Here is a 17,273-nt window from a genome sequence, read left to right as displayed (position 1 = left end):
ATGCAGGGCTGGAGCTGAGACATCTCCAAGAACAGAAGCGGGGAGTCCTGAGCACAGAAGACAGTCCTCACCCCTGGATTGTTGGGGTGGAGATGGGGCCGGGTGGGCAGGGAGCATCTGCAGTGTTACTATCAGCCCTGACTCTTCTGTGGTTACCCTCAGGGGAGATCTTGAGAGGGTTTTTTTTTTTTTTGGTGGGAAAATACCCATAACTTGAAATTTACCACTTTAATCATTTTATGTGTCCAGTTCATTTGTATTAAGTACATTCACATTTTGTCCAGGACCTTTTCATCATGCAAAACTGAAATCGTATACTCATTAAACAATTTCCCTTTCTCCTCCTCTTAATTCCTGGCAATCACCATTCTACTGTCTATCTCAATGAATTTGACCACTCTAAGCACCTCATTTAAGTGGAATCCTTCAATAATTGTTCTTTCTTATCAGGTTTATTTTACTTAGTATCATGTCCACTAGGTTTATCCATGTTGTAGCATTATATTCCCTTCTTTTTTAACGCTAATAAACTCGATTATTGGTAACACTTTGGCTTAACCATTTCTTGATCAAGGGGACTTGGGTTACTTTCATGTTTTAACTATTGTGAATAATACTGCTTTGAACATGCATGTACAGATATCTTCTTCAGGGTGTGCTTTCAATTCTTCTGGGTATAGTCTCAGAGAAAGAATTGCTAGATCATATAGAACTTCCCAGGTGGCTCAAACAGTAAAGATTCTGCCTGCAATGCTGGAGAGCTGGGTTTGATCCCTGGGTCGGGAAGATCCCCAGTAGAAGGAAATGGCAACCCCCTCCAGTATTCTTGCCTGGAGAATCCCATGGACAGAGGAGCCTGGTGGGCTATAGTCCACAGGGTTGCAAAGCATCAGACATGATTAACACACACAGACACACACATGATTCTAAGATTTTACCTGCTTGTGATGGAGAAAAAGTTCGCCACACTGAGGTGTGGGGAAGTCATTTTGGCTTATAAACCATTCAGTCTGAACTGTGTGTGAACTAAGACAGCCTGTCCAACCCTCACAGCTCATCTACTTTAACCGTTGAGGTAAAGAATGTCTGTTTTGAAGATAAATATGAGTAACTCCCTTCTCATGGTGTCCATGTTAAGACTTACTGGAAGATAAGGTTCCCTTCACAGACACCAGGGTCCTGCTGTCTCAGTGTCTATGTACTAGGTCTGTCTTTCTTGAAATCCAGAAGGAATATACCCTGTTGTGTTGATGTGTGAGCTTTGTTTGGATGAGGTGTAAGACTGTGCTGGAAACCGTGCTTCAGCAGAGCAGTTCCTCAGAGCTCTCTGAGAGACAACCTCACAAGCTATAGTTCTCAGCTTGGGTGAAACAAAACTATTCCATTTCTATTGTGTGTATTGATTGTTTTCCTGGGCACTGGAAGTAATTGATCATCAATCTGGGGACCCCTCTCAACCTTTCTCCTTCCCATTCCCCTTATACCACTTGACTCCCCACAGTCTGCACGTGACCTGACACACTCCAGTGGGGAGCCCCAAGTCAAGCTGGACCCCAGTTGGGATAAGAGGAACCTAAAATCTCTGACGTTAATTCAAGCAACAAAAACATTAAATACACATTGTGCTTGTGTCCAGCCTTGCACAAAGGGATGAAAGAGGATAAAGGGGAGTGTGACGTGGTCCGCTTCTTAAAGGAGTCTGCTTTCTGGAAGACTGAGCATCAAGGCAGAGAAGGGAAACATGTAGTAAGAGGCAAAAAGCACTACATCTCACAAAAGGAAAAAATCAGGAATCAGAGGGGACGGATGAGGTGGGGTGTGGGTTGGAAAAGATTCTGACATACGTCAAGTGACACACAGGCTAAAACACTGGCCAGAGACCACCAGCGTGGGGTTTGCATGTCATAGTCGAATCTCCCGTTAACTTTGCCTTTTTAAACGAATTACTTATTTATTTTTGGCCTTGCTGGGTCTTCTTTGCTAGGAGCAGGCTTTCTCTTGTTGCGCCAAGTGGGGGCTACTCTCCAGTTGTGGTGGGGGAGCTTCTCCTTGGGGTGGCTTCTCTTGTTGCGGAGCTTGGGCTTCGAGGCGCGTGGGTTTAGTTCCCCCGAGACAGATGGGATCTTAGTTCCCTGACCAGGGATTGAATGCACAGCCCCTACATTGCAAGGCAGATTCTTAACCACAGGAAGACCAGGGAAGTCCCTCCCATTAACTTCTGAAAAGCCAGCCCCACAAGATGAAATGGCTTAAGCTGTTGTGGACAATTTCAGTTGGGTGTGTGGGGACCCACTCAAATCCCCAGAGAAGAGAATTTTAAAGGAAAACATCTGAGATGTTTTTTCTGCAACAAATGCAGAAAAAACATCTTCTCAGAGTTTCTCGTATCTGACTCACAGCAGAGAATTCTGGGAAATAAGGCTGTAATAAATTCCGTCTTTGAGGGAGAGGCTGCTCCCAAGAGGATGAAGACCAGTGAAACTATGACTATTAGCATGTGTGTGCTCAGTCGTGTCTGACTCTTTGGAACCCCAGGACTGAAGCCCGCTAGGCTCCTCAGTTCACAGGATTTCCCAGGCAAGAATACTGGAGTGGGTTGCCATTTCACTCCCCAGAGGATCTTCCCGATCCAGGGATCAAATCCAGGTCTGCATTGCAGGCTTATTGTTTACTGTGAGCCACCAGGGAAGATCCAATTGAAGTAGTAGTTCAGTTCAGTTCAGTTCAGTTGCTCAGTCGTGTCCAACTCTTAGTGACCCCATGGACTGCAGCATGCCAGGCCTCCCTGTCCATCACCAACTGCCTGAGTTTACTAAAATTCATGTCCATTGAGTCGGTGATGCCATCCAACCATTTCATCCTCTGTCTTCCCCTCATCCTCCCACCTTCAATCTTTCCCAGGATCAGCGTCTTTTCTAATGAGTCAGTTCATCTCATCAGGTGGCCAAAGTATTGGAGTTTCAGCTTCAGCGTCAGTACTTCCAGTGAATATTCAGGACTGATTTCCTTTAGGATTGACAGGTTGGATCACTTTGCAGTCCAAGGGACTCTCAAGAGTCTTCTCCAACACCACAGTTCAAAAGCATCACTTCTTCCGTGCTCAGCTTTCCTTATAGTCCAACTCTCACATCCATACATGACTACTGGAAAAACCATAGCTTTGACTAGATGGACCTTTGTTGGTAAAATAATGTCTCTGCTTTTTAATATTCTGTCTAGTTTGGTCATAGCTTTTCTTCCAAGGAGCAAGCATCTTTTAATTTCATGGCTGCAGTCACCATCTGCAGTGATTTTGAAGTCCCAAACAATACAGTCTCTCACTGTTTCCATTGTTTCTCCATCTGTTTTCCATGAAATGATGGGACAGGATGCCATGATCTTAGTTTTCTGAATGAGTTTTAAGACAATTTTTTCACAGTCCTCTTTCACTTTAATCAAGAGGCTCTTTAGTTCTTCGATTTTTGTCATAAGGGTGATGTCATCTGCATATCTGAGGTTATCAATATTTCTCCTGGCAATCTTGATTCCAGCTTGTGTTTCATCCAGCCCGGCATTTCACATGATGTACTTTGCATTTAAGTTAAATAAGCAGGGTGACAATATACAGCCTTGACGTACTCCTTTCCCGATTTGGAACCAGTCTGTTTTTCCCTGTACAGTTCTAACTGTTGCTCCTTGACTTGCATACAGATTTCTCAGGAGGCAGGTCAGGTGATCTGGTGTTCCCATCTCTTTAAGAATTTTCCACAGTGTGTCTTGATCCACACCGTCAAAGGCTTTGGCGTAGTCAATAAAGCAGAAGTAGATGTTGTTCTGGAACTCTCTTGCTTTTTCGATGATCTAGCGGATGTTGGTAATTTGATCTCTGCTTCCTCTGCCTTTTCTACATCCAGCTTGAACATCTGGAAATTCATGGTTCATGTACTGTTGAAGCCTGGCCTGGAGAATTTTGAACACCACTTTGCTAGCATGTGAGATGAGTAGTAGACACCTCAAGTCTTTGGTGGTTACTTTCATCTGGGGCATTCTGTTCCATGGTGGTGGTATAATCTGGAATTTTCTCTCTTTGTGTCAGTACACTCTATCCAGGCTTCCTGCTCTCTCTTGTGGGAGAACTTTTTTCAAATTTTAATTAATTAATTAGTTGTTGGCTGTGCTGAGTCTTCCTTGTTGCATGAAGGCTTTCTCTAGCTGCTGCAAGCAAGAGCTACTCTCTAGTTGCAGTTCACGGGCTTCTCCTTGTGAATAGATATCTAATTTGTTGTTTGGTGATTGAAGTATAGTTGATTTGTAATATCATGTTAATTTCAGGTGTACAACATGGTGATTTAGTATTTAGTGATACTGTATGGTATTACTTACATATGGAATCTAAAAAATAACACAAATGAATGTACATAGCAAAAGAGAAACAGACTCACAGATTCAGAAAACAATGTAGTGGGTACCAGTGGGGAGCAGGAAGGGGACAGGGGAAAATTAGGGATATGGGATTCAGAAATACAAATTATTATACTATGTATTAAATAGGTAGGCAATAAGGATAGATTGTAGAACTATAGCCCTTACCTTGTAATAACTTTTGAAGGATTCTAATCTGTGAAAATACTGAATCACTAGGCTGTACACCTGAAACTAATATAATAATTAAATAAATTATATTAATTATAAATAAATTATATTAATATAATTAATAAATTATATTAATTATTATTTTTCATTTATTTATTTTTGGTGGCACCTCAAGGCACGTGGGATCTTAGTTCCCAGACAGGGATTGAATCCACATTCCTTGCATTGGAAGGACAGAGTTTTAACCACTGGACTACCAGGGAAGTTCTATACTTCAATTTTGAAAAATACTGATAGAACAAACAGTTCACAGGTGCTTTTACTTCTTAGATTTCACTACAAATTAAGATTACTAAGGATAAAGAATTCTGATAAATATGTGTAATTAGAACTATCAAAATTAATAAGGAAAACATCTTTGTGTTCAAGGAAATTTTTAAAAAGTTATAAGGAAGGAACATGCATTTGTTAAGGGGGAAGAAGGTAATTTTGTCCCAAAATGACATTAAAGAGAGAGCAGAGAAGCATGAGACAAAATTGGAATGTAATAAAGGAAATTATAGAAAGTTTGTGGAAATGGAGCTTGAAAAAGGACTTCTTTCCTGGCTTCAGGACTGGCTAAGATGAGAGCAAATTAACTGAGTGAATTTTAATATTAAAAGTAAGCTTGTGCAGATCTAGAATTTTGTTTTTTAATTTTGATAATAGTAATACTCGATTGTAACTGTTTGTATTTGCTTTTGGAATATTTTATTGTCACTTGGGTAGGTGGATAATCATTGTTTCACAGAGACCTAAAATCCTCTTTGATGAAATGTTTAAGAGCTCTAACCAAATTTTAAACATAGTATTTTTTGACCTCTAGCTAATTTGGGGACTTTTTAGAGAGCCCCTGAAGCATCTCAAATAAAGATATTAAACTCATTATAATTAGGCATATTTTTACATATAATTACATGAGTGTCATTGTGAAATAAGAGATGATAAACCTTCTAAGGTTATAGCAGAAGGATAAATGTTATTAATGTATGTTTCTAAAAATTATATGAAATCCTGAAAATCTTGTATGTCATGGCAAATTGTCATCAGTCATAATTCTAGTTATTATTTTAAAAAACAGGATGTTACAGAAATAGCTTTTTTCTTTAACATTTAAAATTAAAAAAAAATGTTTTTTTGGCTGTACCACATAGCTGGCAGGCTTTTAGTTTTCTGCAGTTTGAAGTGCAGAGTCCTAACCACTGGACTGCCAGTGAAGTCCCTCTTTTCTTTTTAATTACCTTGCTGCTGCTGCTGCTAAGTCCTTGATTGTTATTTAAATTCATCAACAGTGTCAAACACCTCACCTCTGAAATTTTACATAGGTTATGTAAGGACTCATCCTGTGTCTTATTTCTCCACTTCTTTGCCAAGCCTTTAGAGGGTTAGAAGGAAGGTTAGATGACTTTTCCAGGCTCAAGTGGCCAGTAAAGTAAGGAGGCATGGGGTGGGGGGAGAGGAATGTGTGAAGCCTGGAGGGTGTCCACGTTGTACCCCTGTCCCTGGAAAGACAGCAGACCCTCAGTCATCTCCCAAACCCCTTCCTCATCTTGCTGCCCTGCTTACAACCACTCACTAACTCCCTGCACTGTGGGAACCACCCATTTTAATGAATTTCCGTGGAGTAAAATTGTTCATGATTCGCTCTGTCTCCTGCTTCTGCCAACTGTTTTATCCCCCTAATCAATCTACACCAAGGATAATCATTTTAAAAATCCTTCACAGCTTTACATGAGATGCCTACCTACATCCATCATGTCATGATTTTCATATGAAAGTGAGGCCAGGTCAAAGGAAGAGGTTCTCATCCCACAGAACCCTTCACCACCTCCCCTCCCCATCTCTTCTCTCTCCTCTTCCCAATTTCTCTCTGCATGTCTTTTCTCCTGGAACAGGATCTAGGCATCACCATTGATAATGGGCTTCCCTTGTGGCTCAGCTGGTATAGAATCTGCCTGCAATGCAAGAGACCTGGGTTTGATCCCTGGGTTGGGAAGATCCCCTGGAAAAGGGAAAAGCTACTCACTCCAGTATTCTGGCCTGGAGAATTCCATGGACTGTATAGTCCGTGGAGTCACAAAGAGTCAGACACAACTGAGTGACATTCACTTTCACTTCACTTTCTATTCCAAGTAGTTTAACAAAATATTTTCCCTCCAAAGCAAATACTGTGGTATCCCTTTGGTCATTTCTGGTAAATAAAAAGTTTTCCATCTTGAGTCAGGTAAAACAGTGTGTACATGTGATTCTTTCATTATATGGCTCATCAAAGATAGCTGAACACTTACGGTGTTCCAGATCCTGTTTTAGCTACTGGGAAGCAAAAGGGTGTCAAGTGTTGTGGTCTGAAGGTACTTCCCCACTTTTGTATTCATAGGTTGAAGTCCTAACCCCTAGGACCTCGGAATGTGACTGTATGTGGTGATAGGGGCTTAATGAGAAAACGAAGGGACTTCCCTACTGGTCCAGTGGTTAAGAGTCCACCTTCTGAAGCTGGGGACGGGGGTTTGATTCTTTGTCTGGACTTAGCCCACCTGGCAACTACTGAGCTGGAGTGCAACAACTAAGACCCGACATAGCCAAAAATAAATAAAGGTGAGACTTAAATGAAGAAAGGGCTTCCCTGGTGGTTCAGAAGTTAAATAACCTACCTGCAATGCAAGCGACCTGGGTTTGATCTCTGGGTTGGGAAGATCCCCTGGAGAAGGAATGGCAACACGCTCCAGTATTCTTGCCATGGACAGAGGAGACTGGAGGGCTACAGTCCATGTGGTCACAGAGTTGGACATGACTGAAGCAACTAACAACTCATACTTCAAATGAAGAAAATTATTTTAAAAAGAGGTAATTAAGGTTAAACGAGGTCATAAGGGTGGGCCCTAAGGAAATAGAACTAATGTTCTTATACCAAGAGGATATTAGAATGCAGAGTGCATACTTAGAGACCAAGGGGTGAGAAGTTTAGCAAATAATATTACAAGACAACCAGATATACTGAATTTAGATATAAATAATGAACACACATACTTTAATCTGTGTATTATACATATTAATTATACACATACTTATTTTAATATGTATACATACACAGGTGAAGGTATATGTCATTTTCTTGTGCTTCACAGACACTGGATTTTTTGCAAATTGAAGATTCATGGTAACTGTGGGTTGTCAGATCATGGTTAGCATTTTTTAGCAATAAAGTATTTTTAAATTAAGGTATGTACTTTTTTTTCCTGGCCACGCTGCGTGGCTTGTGGGATCTTAGTTCCAACCAGGGATCAAACTTGTATCCCTTGAATTGGAAGGCGGATTCTTTTTTTTTTTTTTATATATATATCTTTTGGACTCTGTGGGAGAGGGAGAGGGAGAGGGTGGGATGATTTGGGAGAATGGCATTGAAATATGTATAATATCATATATGAAACGAGTCACCAGTCCAGGTTCGATGCACGATACTGGATGCTTGGGGCTGGTGCACTGGGACAACCCAGAGGGATGGTATGGGGAGGGAGGAGGGAGGAGGGTTCAGAAAGGGGAACACATGTATACCTGTGGCAGATTCATTTTGACATATGGCAAAACCAATACAATATTGTAAAGTTAAATAAAATAAAATTTAAAAAAATATATTTATTATTATTATTATTTTTTACAATATTGTATTGGTTTTTCCATACATCAACATGCATCCGCCACGGGTGTATATGTGTTCCCCATCCTGAACCCCTGTGTGGAGATTCCTTAAAAAACTCGAAGATGGATTCTTAACCACTGGACCACCGGGAAATCTCCTGTCTTTTTTAGTCTCAATTGCTATCTTTTAGTCCCAACCAACTATTTATCAACTAACCATCATGTCCCGCCCCCCTTCTTGACCACTGGAAATGCAGAAAAAAATTTTTTTAAAGAAATTTTCCTCATCAACTCTATTGTGTAACTCTAACAGTTTGCTACAGAAAAGGAAAGAAAAATGACCATTTACATCATGTTACACTACATCTTAATAAAGCTATGGGAGAAGATAAAAATGATCATTTCTCTTTAACATTATGAAGTAATCCACTTGATTATTATTATTTTATCAAAGTCTATTTTTATAGTTATATAGCTAGCCTAGCTTTCTCATGTTACTGTTTGCACATGTATCCGTTCCCTTCCTTTTACTTTCAACACATTTGTATCCTGATATTTAAAGCACCGAAGAAGTGATGCTTTTGAACTGTGGTGCTGGAGAAGACTCTTGTGAGTCCCTTGGACTGCAAGGAGATCCAACCAGTCCATCCTAAAGGTGATCAGTCCTGAATATTCATTGGAAGAACTGATGCTGAAGCTGAAACTCCAATATTTTGGCCACCTGATGCGAAGAGCTGACTCATTTGAAAAGACCCTGATGCTGGGAAAAATTTAAGGTGGGAGGAGAAGGGGATGACAGAGGATGAGATGGCTGGATGGCATCACTGACTCAATGGACATGAGTTTGAGTAAACTCTGGGAGTTGGTGATGAACAGGGAGGCCTGGCGTGCTACAGTCAATGGGGTCGCAAAGAGTCAGACATGACTGAACAACTGAACTGAACTGAATTTAAAGTGCAACTCTTTAAAAGAGTTTTTTTATTTTTTTAAATGTTTTTTAGAACTATATAAACATTTTTTTAATGTTTATTTATTTATTTATTTTACTTTACAATATTGTATTGGTTTTGCCATACATCAACATGCAGGATAAAAGAGTTTTTAAAAAAAATTATTTATTTTTGGCTGTGCTGAGTCTTGGTTGCTGCTGGATTTTCTCTAGTTGTGGTGGGGGAGCTTCTCATTGTGGTGTCTTCTCTTGTTGCTGAGCACAAGCTCTAGGGTGCATGGCCTTCAGTGGTTTCAGCTCTTGGGCTCTAGAGCACAGGCTCAGTAGTTGTGGCACATAGGTTTAGTTGCTCTACAACATATAGGACCTTCCTTGATCAGGGATTGGATCTGTGTCTCCTTCATTGGCAGACGGACTACCACTGAGCCACTAAGGGAAGCCCCAAGGTATTGTCTTGCTATCGTGAAGGCTTGTTGTTGTTTAGTCGCTAAGTTGTGTATGGCTCTTTGCCACCTAATGGACTGTAGCCCTCTGGGCTCCTCTGTCCATGAGATTTCCCAGGCAGGAATACTGGAGTGGGCTACCATTTCCTCCTCCATAAAGTGCAACTCATGACATAATACAGTGACCTGAATTTACTTTCTATGTGGCAATCTGTCTTTTTGCTGGAAATAGGCACAAGGAGGAGCTTTTCGTGTGCTGATTAATATTGTATTCTTCTTCCAGGTGCTGCTTACATTCTTGTACATTGTTTTGTGAAATTTCATCTTGCTGCATGCTTATGAAATATGGACTTTTCCGTATGTATATTATGCTTTTAAATTATACAGCATTAAAATCATTTTGTTCTCTGTCAATGAATACAAGGCTCTAAATGCATGCAGCTTCACAGTCCATAGAAGCTCAGAGTACTCCTTGAACCAGCAGATACTTCTGGTGTGTGGAAGGATTCCACACAGCATTTACTTTCTGTGGTTAAGATGACTCAGCACCATGGATGTTTTTGTCAAGTCTGGGAGGTGGAGGCTGGCGGCTGTTGCTCATTGTTCTCCTCCAAGCTGTGTCCGATCACATATCCAAAGTATATGACAAGCCCTAGGAAGTAGGAAAATAAGACAATGAAAAGGGAAAGTAGGCACTCTTCCCTCTTACAAATGCCCAGAAGGCCTCCTGTTATGGTGGCTAAGACAGTTTAGGGGAGAGATGGTAGGAAGATGGTGGGATTCAGTCACTCAAATGGCCTCTTTATCCCAGAAAGAAACTTACCAATCACATTCCAAATGCCAAACAGGACCCAGGCCCCAGAGGTCATCTGCATCATCAAGTGAACGTTCACAAAGATGCTCACTAGTGGGAAGGCAAGGAAAGCAGGCACCTGTGGGCAAAGTCAGTCAGTCTCTGAACACACCCCAGATGTCTGAAAGGGAGAGCCTAGCCTACATGAGCAGGAAGACTCCAGTCTGATTACAGCTGTGTGTTTAGTGCCTACTTATATTGGGCATGTAAAGCACTGAGTATGGATCAGGGGAGAGTCCATTGGTTTCAGCAACTCCCCCTCTTCCTTGGTCCAGCAAAAGATGTTTAGACCTAAAGCACACAGACCTCCTCCACTCAAGGTGGACACTCTGGGTACATAAGGTCACGTACCCTGAACATAAGAGGACTGAAGCTCTGGGGCTGCCTCCAGATGATGACAGTGACCGCAGTGATGAGCAGCAGCAGCAGCACAGCCACTGTTCTGAGCATGGAGTCTCCAGAGAACACACGTCTGGGCCACTGGGCTAGGACCAGGCTCAGGATGATCAGCAGGAGACTCCTCCAGTTCAAGGGTCAAGGGTCAAGAGGGAGGGCCAAGGAGGAGGAGAACAGGCTGGACCCAAAAGACAAAGATGTCAGGACCTTGGGTCACACCCCTCCCCAGGTTTCCCACCTCAGGAAGGACCTTCATATCTCCAAGATTCCTCAACAGCCAAAGACACAGGTTCCCATCCTATTTGCCAATTTCAGAATATGACCAAAGAGAAACCCCACTGCTCACCAAGCAAGGAGGCACATCCATAGACAATCTGCCCAGATTTCCAGGTTGGGGTGGTGCTGATAGGAAACCACAGACTCTTTATTTTATTTTAATTAATTTTTTAAATGTAAATTTATTTATTTTAATTAGAGGCTAATTACTTTACAATGTTGTATTGGTTTTGCCACACATCAACATAAATCTGACATGGGTGTACACGTGTTCCCCATCCTGAACCCGCCTCCCACCTCCCTCCCCATACCATCCCTCTGGGTCATCCCAGTGCACCAGCCCCAAGCATCCTGTATCCTGCATCGAACCTGGACTGGCAATTCATTTCATATATGATATTATACGTGTTTCAATGCCATTCTCCCAAATCATCCCACCCTCTCCCTCTCCCACAGAGTCCAAAAGACTGTTCTATCTATCTGTGTCTCTTTTGCTGTCTCGCATACAGGGTTATCATTACCGTCTTCCTAAATTCCATATATATGCATTAGTATACTGTATTGGTGTTTTTCTTTCTGGCTTACTTCACTCTGTATAATAGGCTCCAGTTTCATTCACCTTATTAGAACTGATTCAAATGTATTCTTTTTAATGGCTGAGTAGTACTCCATTGTGTATATGTACCACAGCTTTCTTATCCATTCATCTGTAGAATCTTTGAGTTTCCTGCTTCAGGTACAGAATCCAAAGGACTTCCTTCAACTGCAGGTTCCATCTGAGTTTTGTCCTGTTTCCTCATTCTTGCTTAAACTCTGATATGGTTGGTACCTGCATTAGAGATATTACAGCAATATTAACAGCAACCCCCATTCATTCAACATCAGACATTAGAAGACAATAGACAATAACCTCTTTCCTGCCTTAAGCAGAGCAGGGCATTAGAAGGCAGCGTGAGGGTCGAAGATGATGACCTCCCCATCTTCCCCAAGAGTCTGAGACCTCCAGCCAAGGTGTAGTGGAGTCTCATGTGAGTGCAAGCACAGAGAAAACCACCAGGGAGTAAACTGGCAGGGTCCCGATTGACATGAGTTCCACAAGATCAGCAAGTTCTGAGAATAATGCCATGACTCCTAGAATGAGGGTGGGAGGAGGGAGTGAGAAGCCACTGGAAATATCTAAGTTAAGAAATAAGATCAAAAAAGGGTGTTTATTCACCTGTAAGAGTTCCAGAAGCCATTATGGCCATGATGTGGGTGCCTGTGAGAGCATAAATCTGGGCAAGTCCCTGGAAAAGGAGCCTGTCATTTGCCATTGCATAGGTCAACAAAGATGTAGAGGACATGACACCCAGGAGGCTGGAAAGGAAAGTGGGAACACGTAAGAGGATATGGAGAAGCAGGGCACCTAGGGCTTCTGTTTCCTCATATACATAGGGTAAGGTATCTATCTCTTATGTCTCATAGTCCCAAGGACTCAGCTGTAATTCCATTACCTCCACTAGCTCTGTTCCTAGTGATGCTTCCCATGACCCACCTGCTCTCACACTCCAGGATGTCTGACTCTAGGTGAGTGACTACACCATCATTGTTATTTGGGTCATTAAGACATTTTTTGTAGAGTTCTTTGGTGTATTCTTGCCACCTCTTCTTAATCTCTTCTGCTTCTCTTAGATCCTTACCATTTCTGTCCTTTATTCCACATGTACAAGCTGAGTTTCAAAGAGGCAGAGGAACCAGAGATGAAATTGCCAACATTAATTAGATCATGGAGAAGGAAAGAGAGTTCCAGAAAAACATATACTTCTGTTTCATTGATTAAGCTAAAGCATTTGACTGTGTGGGTCACAACAAGCTGTGGAAAATTCTTATATATATAGAAAATTCTTATATAGACCGCCTTACCTGTCTCCTACATGCAGGTCAAGAAGCAACAGTTAGAACTAGACATGGAACAATGGACTGGTTAAAATTGGGAAAGGAGTATGCAGAGGCTGTATATTGTCACTCTGCTTATTTAACTTCTAAGCAGAGGACATCACATGAAATGCGGGGCTGGATAAATCACAAGCTGGAATCAAGATTGCCAGGAGAGATAACAACAACTTCAGATATGCAGATGACACCACTCTTGGACTGCAAGGAGATCAAACAAGTCAATCCTAAAGGAAATCAGCCCTGAATATTCATTAGAAGGACTGAGGATGAAACTGAAGTTCCAATACTTTGGCCACCTGATGTGAAGAGCCAGCTTAGTAGAAAAGACCCTGATGCTGGGAAGGATTGAAGGCAGGAGGAGAAGGGGATGACAGAGGAGGAGATGGTTGGATGGCATCACCCACTTGATGTACATAAGTTGGAGCAAGCTTCTGGAGATGGTGAAGGACAGGGAAGCTTGGTGTGCTGCAGTCCATGGGGTCGCAAAGAGTCAGACATGACTGAGCTACTGAACAACAACAACAACCACTCTACAGGCAGAAAGTGAAGAGGAACTAAAGAGCTTCTTTTTTAAAAAAATTTATTTTAATTAGAGGCTAATTACTTTACAATATTGTATTGGTTTTGCCATAGCTTCTTGATGAGGGTGAAAGAAGAGAGTGAAAAGGCTGGCTTGAAACTCAACATTCAAAAAATTAAGATCATGGCATCTGGTCCCATCATTTCATGGTAAAGAGAAGGGGGGAAAAGTGGAAGCAGTGGCAGATTTTATTTTGGGGGACTCCAAAATTAATATGGAAGTTGACTGCAGTTGTGAAATAAAAGACATTTGCTTCTTGGAAGGAAAGCTATGACAAACCTAGACAGCATATTGAAAAGCAGAGATATCACTTTGTTGACAAAGGTTTGTATAGTCTAAGCTATCATTTTTCCAGTAGTCATATATGAATGTGAGAATTGGACTGTAAAGAAGGCTGAGCCCTGGAGAATTGATGCTTTCAAGCTGTGGTGCTGAAGAAGACTCTTGAGAGTCCCGTGGACAGTAGGGAGATCCAACCAGTCCATCCTAAAGGAAATCAGTCCTGAATATACATTGGAAGGACTGATGCTGAAGCTGAAGCTCCAATACTTTGGCCACCTGATTAGAATAGCTGACTCATTGGAAAAGATCCTGATGCTGGGAAAGATTGAGGGCAGGAGAAGAGGATGACAGAGGATGAGATGGTTGGATGGCATCGCCGACTCAATGGACATGAGTTTGAGCAAACTTTGGGAGATGATGGAGGACAGAGGAACCTGTCATGCTGTAGTCCATGAGGGTCACAGAGAGTTGGACATGACTTAGTGACTGAACAACAACAACCCAGGACTGGGTGCCTAAAATCTGACAGTAGAGGAGGAGAAAGCTTTGATACTTAAGTGTTTAAAAGTGTGAACAAGGTGAGAACAGCCATGGCATATCCGGCAGGGCCCCACTCGAGATACTGAAAAGCCTGTGGCAAAGGGTTGTAAGGATAAATCTGGTAGTAGGGCACCATGAGGATGAGTGCTGTTGAGACACCAGAATATGCCAAAAAGCAGATGAAGATGGAGATCACTATGGTCAGGGGGATGGAAGGATGAGGATGTTGAGTTTCTTTCCCTGCAGGACAGATGTATCAGGAAAATTGCTGTGAAACAAAATACATCTTCCTTTTTCACCTCCAAAGCAGGCTAAGTTTCTCCCAAAGCAGGTTAACCTTCTCCCAAACCCTGATGGGACACAGATGACTATGTTATCTGTAGAGGCAATGGCATCAAAAACAGTAAGTGCGTAGAAGCATAGAGCTGCTCCATGGAGAATTCCATCAAAGCCAAAAGGCATAAAGCCTCCTGAACCCAGAGGGCCCACCCTATGGTGAGAAAAGGAATGAAGAAGAACATGGGTGAGGTGTGTTCAGCCATCTCTACTGGAATCCTCCTTTAATAGCACAGGTCCTGGGCTCCAGCACCCCCATTGCCTGGATCCATTAGTCCAGCTCTTTAAGTTTCAATTGTATTTCCACTGCATCCTCCCCAACCAGCAAGCATTACTATGTCCAGAAAACCCTCTTAACCTATAGATATCATTAGCTCCAGATGTGTTCAGTCTGTAGCCCTGTGAGCCGCCAGTTGTGCAGGTCTCCTTTAATGAAGCCAGAGATGATCATGATGATTGGAAACACAAAGTTGATGCCTGTGAACACTTTGGTACCTAGAGGTGTCACACGAGCTCCCAGAATCAGTAGTCCTGTGGGAAAGATGGAATATGAGGCATCCAGAATAACTAAATCAGTAGAGACAGGAAGCAGACTAGTAATTTCCAGGGGCTGGCTGGCAGGGAGGGTGGACAGACAAACAGTGACTGCTTAAGGGGGAACAAGGTTTCCTTTTGTTGTGATGAACATGTTTAGAACTAGATGGAGGTGATGGTTGCGTAACACTGTGAGTGTACTGAGTGCCACAGAATTGTACTTTTTAAAATGTTAGTTTCTTTCTGTAGCAATCACCTCTCTTATATCTATCAAATCATCACGTTATGCACCTTAAACATATAATGTTGTATGTCAATTATATCTAAATAAAGCTTGGAAAAAGAGTTTATTTTATGCCATATATGAATTTCCTCTCAAGTATAAAAGCATTGATTTCTTTGGATTTGACAAAGTTATAAAATAAATGTATATTTATTGACTTGAAAATAATCTAATAATAGGTTAAAACAGTATGATGCATACTGCACATGTATGCATATATAAATAGCTATAGATACATATAGGGGCTTCCTGAGTGGCTCAGTGGTAAAGAATCACCTACCAATGCAGGAGACTTGGATTTGGTCCCTGGGTCAGGAAGATGCCCTGGAGAAGGGAATGGCAACCCACTTCAGTATCCTGGCCTGGAAAATTCTATGGACAGAGGAGCCTGGCTGGTTACAGTCTGTGGGGTCAAAAAAGATCTGGACATGACTGACTAAACAACAACATAGGTGTAGTGTATTTCTAATTTTGTAAATACATAGGTTATATACACATATCTATAAAAGGACATGAATAATATATCAAAATGCTAGTGATTATAGTCAGTAGATGCCAAAAATTTCAGTTACTTTTAATTTTTTTATATCTGTATTTTCTATTTTTTTTCTAAAGCAACCATGAATTACTGGAGTAGTGAAAAAAATTGAGAGAAAAATCCACAGATAATGTTACCAGAGGAAACATTGACAGATAAGACCTAACATCAAAAATTAGAACTCTCCCATACTACTTTATATAAAATAAATTACCCAATAAGGACCTACTGTATAGCACAGGGAAATCTGCTCAATACTCTTTAAATGGTCTAGAAGGGAAAATAATCTTTAAAAATGGATATAAAAACATATTTGATTTTAACACAGAGGAAGGAACTTGGTTTAAGTGAACGATTCTGAGCTGGGGTGATTTTTCTCCCACAAGTGACATTTGGCAATGTCTGGAAACCTCCTGATTGTCACAGTTTGGGGGGAATGGACACCACTGGTATCTAGTGAGTAATGGCCAGGGATGCTACTCAAGAGTGCACATGGCTTAAAAAAAATTGGAGTATGATTGCTTTACAATGTTTTGCTAGTTTCCAGTATACAACGAAGTGAATCAGTTATAGGTATACAAGGATCCCCTCCCTCTTGAACCTCCCTCCCATCCCACCCCATCCCACCGCTCTAGGTCACCACAGAGCACTGAGCTGAGCTTGCTGTGCTTTGTAGCAGGTTCTGCTTTGCACATGGTAGTGTATGCACATCAATTCTAATCCCCCAGTTCATTCTACCCTCCGCTTCCCACCCTGTGTCCACATGTCCTTTCTCTACTTCTACCGATGACATTTAGGTTGCTTCCATGCCCTGTCTATTGTAAATAGTGCTGCAATGAAAATTGGGTTATCCAAGTCTTCTTGCATTATGGTTCTCTCAAGGTATTTGCCTTGGAGAAGGAAATGGCAACCCGCTCCAGTATTCTTGCCTGGAGAATTCCATAGACAGAAGAGCCTGGTGGGCTATAGTCCATGGGATTGCAAACAGTTGAATATGACTGAGCGACTATCACTTACTCAAGGTATTTGCCTAGTAGTGGGATTGCTGGGTCATATGATAGTTCTATTAATTTAGTTTTTA

At 41.6% G+C, this 17,273-nt stretch overlaps 1 protein-coding gene across 1 annotated transcript in view; it reads right to left on the bottom strand.

Moving 5' to 3' along the window:
• Nucleotides 1-10,202: 10,202 nt before the first annotated feature.
• LOC133229472 (cationic amino acid transporter 3-like) overlaps nt 10,203-17,273 on the bottom strand; it is a 39,079-nt gene continuing 32,008 nt past the window's right edge. Inside the window, 12 exon segments of the mRNA XM_061385841.1 lie at nt 10,203-10,291; nt 10,463-10,571; nt 10,844-11,012; nt 11,228-11,323; nt 11,885-11,956; nt 11,958-11,996; nt 12,196-12,295; nt 12,381-12,527; nt 14,526-14,754; nt 14,892-14,991; nt 15,196-15,240; nt 15,242-15,368. Coding sequence (XP_061241825.1) covers nt 10,203-10,291; nt 10,463-10,571; nt 10,844-11,012; nt 11,228-11,323; nt 11,885-11,956; nt 11,958-11,996; nt 12,196-12,295; nt 12,381-12,527; nt 14,526-14,754; nt 14,892-14,991; nt 15,196-15,240; nt 15,242-15,368 — 1,322 coding nt within the window.

Source organism: Bos javanicus, chromosome 18, assembly GCF_032452875.1.
Source record: "Bos javanicus breed banteng chromosome 18, ARS-OSU_banteng_1.0, whole genome shotgun sequence".
Lineage (NCBI taxonomy): Eukaryota > Metazoa > Chordata > Mammalia > Artiodactyla > Bovidae > Bos > Bos javanicus.
This window is presented reverse-complemented; position numbering and strand designations above follow the sequence as displayed.